The sequence below is a fragment of the Humulus lupulus genome, chromosome 8 (assembly GCF_963169125.1).
Source record: "Humulus lupulus chromosome 8, drHumLupu1.1, whole genome shotgun sequence".
Taxonomy (NCBI): Eukaryota; Viridiplantae; Streptophyta; class Magnoliopsida; order Rosales; family Cannabaceae; genus Humulus; species Humulus lupulus.
Genome location: NC_084800.1, coordinates 143,294,822 through 143,303,828, shown reverse-complemented (window position 1 = coordinate 143,303,828; position 9,007 = coordinate 143,294,822). Strand labels below are relative to the sequence as shown.

The 9,007-nt window shown below is 32.4% G+C and overlaps 1 protein-coding gene and 1 long non-coding RNA gene across 2 annotated transcripts; both read left to right on the top strand.

Annotated features, from left to right (window-relative positions):
* Positions 1-2,651: 2,651 nt before the first annotated feature.
* LOC133794376 (uncharacterized) lies at positions 2,652-4,364 on the top strand. The gene is made up of 5 exons (XR_009875192.1): positions 2,652-2,681; positions 2,760-2,815; positions 3,127-3,192; positions 3,341-3,423; positions 3,752-4,364. It is a non-coding gene; the product is annotated as an uncharacterized LOC133794376 (long non-coding RNA).
* A 115-nt stretch (positions 4,365-4,479) lies between these two features.
* LOC133796126 (WAT1-related protein At5g64700-like) lies at positions 4,480-6,825 on the top strand. The gene is made up of 6 exons (XM_062233607.1): positions 4,480-4,652; positions 4,769-4,831; positions 4,944-5,060; positions 5,588-5,666; positions 6,023-6,260; positions 6,818-6,825. Exons 1-6 carry the CDS (start codon positions 4,480-4,482, stop codon positions 6,823-6,825), a joined length of 678 nt encoding a protein of 225 aa, XP_062089591.1.
* Positions 6,826-9,007: the final 2,182 nt, after the last annotated feature.

The following is a 9,007-nucleotide window of genomic DNA, read 5'->3' as shown; positions in this document are numbered from 1 at the left end:
AATTTAAATAAAATTAATTAAACAAATTAAATAAGATATTTTACAATGATAATTATTTAAAAATAATAAAACTATATATTTTATAACTTAAATAAAATTTAATTGAACTTAAACTTAAATTTAATATTATTTTAAACATATAATATATAATCTTTTGTTATCACTATCAAATTCAAAAACTAGAACAAACTTAAACTTAAACAAAAATAAATAAATAAATTAATTAAAATATGATATTTTAAAGATATTTTATAATAATTAAAATAATTAAATCATATTTATTTAAAAATAATAAAGACATACATATCATTTTTTTATCTTATAAATTTGTGTGATAGTTTGTTTTTTGTCAAGTGATTTGAGCTTTTTCTTCTTCATCAAATTCATCAAAGGACATTGTGAGATACATTAGAAACTAAAAATAGTTGATACATATATAAAAATTGGTTAACAGATAACCAATGGGACAAAATTGATCTGAGTCTAAAATATATAGGGAATGAGTATTATTCCATTAAAGGAATAGATGGGGTTGTACAAGTTCCCGTTGACTCGGAGTTTATAGGAGAACGTGAGGCTATCTTCATCACTTCGGAAGACGTTTATCAAGCAGCCTCCATGGATAATATTGGATCCTCAACTATGCTATTTGGTATGAGGTATGTATCAATTCAATTTGAACTCAATCCGTTATGTCATTACAAACTATTAGAGGAGTTTGAATATATTAGATATTCATCCGTAGTGAAGTAAGTTTTGAGATGAAATTGTGTGCTACGGAGATAATAAAAGGTTGAGAACATGTGTGTCTTAGTGAAGTACGTTCTACGAATTTTGTGTGCTGCGGTGGCTTATGGTTAAGAGCATGCATGTTGTTTGTTGTATGTTTTGTTTGAGTTGAATTTATAGGTAGTAATAATTTTGGATATGCTATAGAAACAGAGGAAACTCTGCCCAATTTTTTTTTTGACGATATTAATTTATTAATTGAAAATGTAATATGAATGATTGATTCTACAGATGTATTTGGGAAAGCATGCACCCAAATTCACGATAATTATACAAATTTTTTGACATCGAACATCTTTCCACTACAACAATATTGAGTATATATTACATTAAAGAATAGCATATTTTTAAAAGTGCTATTATTAATGGGAATTAAAAAACACGGAACTGATGAATAGTGGGGATTAAAATTTTTGGCGCCATATGACTAAAATCCCAGGCGGCAAAATGAATTTATGCCAAAATTCCCTTTCTCTCAGATTTTCTCAAGTCTTTCTCTAAGTTACCCTTTCTCTCAGCCTCCATCTCTCACTCACGAAGCCCTCTCCGCCCTCACGAAGACTCACCGCCCTCAACTCATCTCTGCCTCACCGCCCTCACGAAGTCTCTCCGCCCTCACCGAAGTCTCTGCCTCACGAAGACTCGCTCCAGAGTCGCGTCTCTCTGCCTCTCCGTCTGGACAGTAGTTGCGTCTCCTGCCTGATATTATATTTTGTGTTCACCGATCGCCTCAGTGACGAGGAGTCTCTTTCACTCTCTTCCAATCGTGGCTGGCCTTGTGCTCATTTATTAGTCAATCGTTGTTAGATTTTCTTATAAAGTTCATTTAAAAAAAAAAAAAACTGGGAGCTTTCCATTTCTAAAGTGAGAGTAAAACTCATTATTTCTGACTAACAAACTTGTAATTAGGTACTTCTTAAGTCTTTCTTATATAAAAGATTGGCCTGTCTGATTCTGCTTGCAGATTTTGTGCATTCATCTAAAGCGTGTTTCCTTTAATGTGTTCGGCGAATCCTTTAAACTTTAGGTAATGCAATTTTCAGTTATCTTGATTCCTAAGATTTCTAACACTTGTAAGCCCCAAAAAATAGAAGGTTCCGGAACAGTTTTCCATGAAATCCAGGAAACACTTATAAATTGCTGCATTTTAAAAAAAAAATTGGTCATTGATTGTATGTGATTGCAAAGTTTTTAAATACTCTTTGCCTTCACAGCCAAGTATTTGTAATGTGATTTTCAAGATGTGCCGACTTCTGACTCAAATCAATTTTAGTTTCTTAAGCATCTTTTTAGGATTAAGCTGCATATGTTATATGGTTTTTGCACATGTTATAGGTTTTCTTCATAGTATATGTTTTGTCTTTCATTTTAGTTATAGAGAAGATTAGATTATAGGAGACTCTTAATGAAATTGCTAAATTGGTATTTTGAAGTCATAATGTTAAATTATCATTTCATGATTGCTAAGGTACTTCAGTCATGAGCAAATATAAGAAACTACTTGGTGTGATATCCATCCTGTTGATATTACATTATATGTGTTCTATTTGAATCTCTGTGTTTTTCTACTTTTACGGGCAATTGCTTCGTTATATTATCTTGATCTCCTATGTTTTGACACTAAGTAATCTCTTTTCAGTTGCTGTAGCTTGTTTTGATTTGGGAATTCCTGGTTTTTGGCTGACGTGTGAATTAGTTGCTACTATCGTGTTATTAGCATTCTATTAGGTTTCAGTTACAGTTTAGTGATTTACTAAATGTTCATGTTTTCATTCTTGGTGATCTGGACCAGATTGTTAATGGACCTGAAGTCTTGAGCAAGTTTGTTGGTGAAACAGAAAAGAATGTTAGAGATCTGTTTCCTGATGCTGAAAATGATCAGAGGACTCGCGGTAAGAGAAGTTTATACCCAGAATATGATAATTAACCTGTTTGTATTTACTAATGTCGTAATGTCCTTTACTGTTTAGGTGATGAAAGTGATTTGCATGTCATAATCTTTGATGAAATTGATGCTATTTGCAAGGTACTAACCATTATGAGTCTATATCAGATTCTCTGTGTTTTTGTAATGGAATTGGTATTAGCTGCTGACATTTATAATACTGATTTGGGTTATTAACAGAGTCAATTGGTCTTTCACATTAGTTTTCTTCTTCACTTTATGGTTGCCATTGTCAGCTTGATAAATTTCATTCGCTTCTTGCAATTTCTCTGATTTATGGGTTTTCTTTTATTGTTTCATGAGTTTCTTTTGACATCATTATTATCTTTTCACAATCCTTATTAATTTAACTTAATTATTAGCACTGATTTGCTTTTAATTTGTGAATGCAGTCGAGAGGATCAACCAGGGATGGTACTGGAGTTCGTGACAGTATTGTGAATCAACTGCTTACAAAGGTACGTGAATGGTTTCAACTTTTGAGTTTGGGATATTTTATAAATTTTTGTCTTATAATAATATCTATTACCAGGGAAAGACTCAACTTTTCTAACTGTGGGAATTTTATCAATGTAATCTATGGCTGACAGATTAGTTACTTTGCAGATAGATGGTGTAGAGGCTTTGAATAATGTCTTGCTCATTGGAATGACCAACAGAAAGGATTTACTTGATGAAGCCCTATTGAGGTGCTTTCTTTTCTCCTTTGACATCTAGCCTTATTGCCTATCTGTATCTGGATTGTCTCAAAGTGTTTTCTTTTTACCCACACACCACACACATATATTATATATATTTAACAATAACACTTTTTGTATAATTGACTGACTTGCCATGCACGAACATCCTGATTTTTCTCATAACTTTTTACAAAATATGCATGGCAGATGAACTGCTGAATTAAGATTATTTCTTTTGATTTTTGTAAAATGAAGAATGAGAATGAACTGCTGGTGACAAACACAAGAAAAACTTTTTGGCAAACAACTTTTAATTTTTCTTTTCCATATTATGCAGACCAGGACGGTTGGAGGTTCAAGTTGAGATAAGCCTGCCTGATGAGAATGGTCGTCTACAAATTCTTCAAATTCATACAAATAAAATGAAGGAAAATTCCTTTCTTGCTCCTGATGTGAACCTTGCAGAACTTGGTACGTGCATTGGTGATGTATACTAGTGAGACCTATCATATTTATTTTTTAGATTGCGACATTTAAATGATGAGTATTTCCTTCTGTTATGGTGTATTCAGTATTAATGTGTCTGTTCCATCCTCTAGTTGTCTCAGAAATGATCAGGGCACTGAACTGAACTAGATGCCATTTTCAATGTGTCACCAGCTTCTCTTTTTTTGCTTCTCTTTGCTTCTCAGCTTCTCTTTCTTTCTCTTTTTTTTTTCGTCTACACAACTATGTTATTCTCCTCCACTCACTCTCGTCTACACAACCACTCACTCACTAATTTCTGGTTTCGTCTCGTCATTTGTAACTAAACAGTATAACAATTCAAGTCACTAAACCGTCTTTTCATGATTATGAATAAGCCTTCTTTTGGCATAGTGCTTAGAGAATCAATACACAATTTTTTGTAGCTACTTCTTTCTTCCGAAATTGCTTTTTCATTTGTGAGAGGGTTATTGATTATTTATATGAACCCTTTCATTATATTTTCAGTCTCCATTCTCCAATCTGATTTTGAAGTCAAGGTTAAAAAAAACAGCTTATGCTACATCACTATCACTAAATATGGGGGAAGAGAAGTACTATTTAGCTGTGATACTAGCACAAGCAATATATGCTGGCATGGTTTTGCTTACCAAAGCCACCTTTAATGGTGGTATGAACTGTTACATCTTCACTTTCTATCGTCAACTAGTTGGAACTGTTGTCTTAGTCCCTCTTGCTATGGTTTTCGAAAGGTGGTCCCTTTCTTTCTTTCATTATGTTATTTTAATTAAGTAATCTTTTATGATGAGTTAAGTAATTTATATATAAATATAACATGTTGTGACAGTCTTTTTTTATTGCATTGTAGAAGAAATGGAACACCACTTTCTGTTGTTACCTTCGGCAAGATTTTCATGCTTGCCTTCTTGGGGTATGTATGTATTATGTATATATTAATATGTTAAAATGTTCCATGAAAGTTATAAGCTTTCCTCATAAGTTTATTGATATTGCCAAGATGTTTTGTAATTGTTTCATCGCAGGGTGACTCTTCCCCTTAATGCTTCTAATGTTGCACTTGCTTACACAACAGCAACATTTGGTGCTGCTATATTGAACTGCCTCCCTGTTGCAAGTTTTTTCTTGGCTCTTCTCCCGCGGTGCTTTTATCAATTTAATCATGTGCATTTGTTTAATTTTTTTATTTGTTCTAGATCTTCACATCAGGGTAATAGATTTCTGTAAAAAGAAACATTTAATCCTCAGAATTGGTCTCTGAACAAAGATACAAACGTTTGATTTTTAGTCTTGAAACTTAAAAAATTGAAACAGGTCGAAATTTCCTACATTGTTCTTTTAACACTTTACTTTTCAAGTGGAGGACAAATAGTAGCATTTTTTGTTTTTGTTTTCTATCGGCCATTCTGTTATAGCTTTACATAGATGTTGAAAAGGACTATCCATAAATCTTGATTGGTGAACTTAAGAATAAAACATGAGATTACTTTAGGAAAATACCATAGAATGTATTCTGTTTATTAGAAGAAAGGATTAAAAACATACTGAGCTCAAATAGGAAATACAGATAATTTCACCGATATTGGAAACTTGGAATGTTTTAAGTTTTACCCTTTTGTGCCTAAATATGTATGAAATCAAATCAATCACACTGCATGTTCACAAACAGGATGGAGAAATTAAACATAAGGACAACAGCAGGGATAGTGAAGGTTGCAGGACTAGGGGCGTGCATGGCTGGTATTGTGGTTCTTACCTTTCGCTTGGTCTTTGTCCCTTGTTCTTCAGGTAATAAGAGTTCATGTCAGAAATTACATTGTTTCATTTTGTTGATATATATTAACTTGGACTCTCTAAAGTTGATCTTGTCCCTAAACATAGTTTAACTAACACTTCAAATCTTGGCAAGAATATTTCACTATTAATTTTGATTGAAACCAACAAGTAATCATGACATTAATAAAAATATGATATAGATGAAATTTTGAGGACCAAGTACTAAGTTTGAGACCACATATAGAAAATTTATTAAAGAGATTGTGTTTTAATTACAAATTCATCATTGTAACCTTTTATATGATTTGTTGGCTTTTATTAATATTAGGCTCGAATCTTGAAAATTTATCCAGAAAGGCTAAGGTTCACAACCCTACTATGCCTTTCAAGTACTGGTCAGTGTTTTGTATTTGCTATTGCTTTGGAGAGAGATCCTAGTGAATGGAAGCTTAGTTGGAACATTAAATTACTCACAATAGTTTACACAGTAAGCAAACAAGAGACCCTTCATTACTTCTTTCATTCATATAATTTCAGTTTGTTAAGTGGAGAGGAGACAGCAGAAGGTAACCTTTCTCTTTTATTATTTTTTTTATGTATAACAAAATTGTATTTATAATAAAAGAAATTAAAAAAAAAACCAAATACTCATGGAAGAAATTTCAGTCTGTTTTCTATTCTGTTGAAGAGTCTTGCAATATTAGTTCTACTTACACTACAACAATTTTGCTTATATATTACGTTCAAATATTACGTGTTATAAATATATCCTAATAAAAAAAAACAAGCTGAAATTTTACCCAAAAGGCGGCAAGTGACCCAATCACTCACGAAGTTGTTAGTTTCTTCTATAGTTTTTTTTTTCTTTTTTAGATTTCAAATTAATATCAAGAAAGTGTTTTGAATATTGATTATATATATTTGTTTCTAATTGAGATAACACAGAAAATTAAAACTAGAGATGTTGTATGCTAGCTAATTCAAACACTCACAGGGCCTCTCTTTCTCACGCTCTCCTCTTTCCCTCGCCTCTCTCAAATTTCACCTCACTGAAGCCTCTCTCGGAGTAGCTCAAGAGGTAAGGTATTTTGTTTTTTTTTTTAACATTGATTTTGATATTTAGTGTTTTAGTTTGTTAAGTAAAACTTGTATTGATTTTTGTTTTGGTTTTGGGGTATTATCAGTGATTTGGGTGATGTCTCTAGAAAGATTTTTATCGCAAATCTAAGGCTCAAATCATAGAGATTGAGTTGTTTGTTTGTGTTAGCTGTTTCACCTCAAAACAAACCAAATGGTTTGGCATTTCTAGAAAACTGCATTTATTATTTTATTGTATTGAGAAGAAACCAATAAATTTGCACAGTAAAACACCCTCCAAGTATTTGCCATACAAGAGAAAATTGATTTGTTTACTAGATTTTACATTTAATTTCACAAATGGTTCTACCATTTGGGAATGTCAAATGACTCATAATTCTTTATTCAAACTTTATCTCAAACTGGTTTTGGTGCTTGATTATCATTGTGATATTTGCTTTGTAGGACTTGCTAAACCTGCTCCTGTTATAGAAACTTTTTGTACCGATGAATTAGTTTTGCAACTTGTGAAACTTGATGGAGTTGTTACTTTGGTTGATTCCAAGCACGCAATGCAACACCTTAATGAAATAAAACCAAGATTTGTGGTTAACAAGGCTGTAGAACAAATTGCTTATGCTGATTGTATTATTTTTGAACAAGGTAGAGTTTTTTTTTTTTAATCAGAAAACAAGTTAGAGTGTATTCATTGAATCTGGCATTTGTTTTTAAAATGTGAGGTGATTCTGAGCTTTGAAGCTAATTGGATTCCAACTATTTCAGCAGATAGATTTAGTGACTGAGGTTGAGCTAGAGATATTGACCAAGAGAATTAAGGTGTTCTTTCTGAGATATTAATAATTGTATACAGTTTTAACGAATAGCATATAAGAAGTTATTGCTCCTATATGTGTCTTCCTCTGCTTATACTTCCAAAATGGAATATTCTCCGCTAACAGAATCCAAAGAATCAACTTTTGTATCCTATTCAGCTTTTGTGTTTCACTCTCATAATAAATAATTTTTTAAAAACTTATACTCTTATGTGCACTGGTGCCAGCATATTAATGGGATGGCACAAATGAAGCAAGCTAAGTTTGGATCCGTTGACATGGACTTTGTTCTTGGAGTGGGAGGTTATGATCTTGATAGGTTGTTAGCTTGTCTCTATGTTTCTGTGCCATTCCATTCCAATCTTTCTTTCCACTTCATTCCAATCTTCTTTTTATTACTTGTCTTCATGGATATAATGCAAATGTGTTAATGTGTTAATTTGCAGGATTGATTCTGAAGTTCAGGTAGATAATTCCTGTTCTACAACTCATCAACATGAAACTGGAAAAAGTATTATTTTCTTTCTCTGATTTTTCCTTTCCAATCTTTTTTCTCTGTTTTTTTTCCTTGACTGGTTTTCACAATTTTTGTTTACATGCTGTTTTTAGCTGATTTTCAAAGATTCAGTCACTCGACCTTAGAAACTATATTTTTATAAAAGAATAAAATATAGAAAGTTTTGTTGTTGTTGTAGTGATAGATTGTGTTAAAAGAAGGATATTTTAGCTGTGATATCAGTCCTAGGCTCCTAGCCTATCATCTTAGGAACACTATCCCAATTAGTTGCTGGCTTGTCAATAGTTCTGTCACCTTTTTACACAAAGTTTCACTGAGGATAGTTTGTGCATTTTATTTTTATTTTCGCATACAGTGCTCTGGCATAGTAGAATGTGAATGTTTAGAAGATGTTTGTATACTAGATGCATTTTAAATTTGACTTATCAAAGGAACTAACAGCGGGCAACATACTTTGTACTCTGCTCTTCAATTACTAATTTTTTATTTTTCAGAAAATACATTCAGTCAGAGTATCCAGTGTTGATTTGTATGTTGTATACTCGGAGTTCCTGCCGATATGCCACTGTACGATATATTAAACGAGTTTCAGAAGGGCAGCAGTCATATGGCAGCTGTGGTGAAGACTAAAGGGAAAAGCAAGCTTCCTACAATTGATGGGGAGAAGATTTTTCTGTGGCTGCCTAGTAATAATTTTACAGAACATGTCTATTTCTATATGCATCAATGGATTCTGACCAGTTAAGCTCTGGAATTTCAGATTTTGATACTCACTTTCAAGGCCTCATAGTTCAGAAAAGGTCTCTTTCTCTCTCTCTCTCTCTCTATATTTATATAACTGCAGTTGTCTCAACTTATTTCTATATTCTATTCCATATTTGTCATT

What these genes read in the sequence shown, in the direction of transcription:
- LOC133796126 (XM_062233607.1), top strand. Translation starts at nt 4,480, where the DNA reads ATGGGGGAAGAGAAGTACTATTTAGCTGTGATACTAGCACAAGCAATA. An exon ending in CTTGCTATGGTTTTCGAAAG is followed by an intron (nt 4,653 to 4,768) that starts GTGGTCCCTTTC and finishes ATTGCATTGTAG; the next exon opens with AAGAAATGGAACACCACTTT. An exon ending in CGTGCATGGCTGGTATTGTG is followed by an intron (nt 5,667 to 6,022) that starts GTTCTTACCTTT and finishes TATTAATATTAG; the next exon opens with GCTCGAATCTTGAAAATTTA.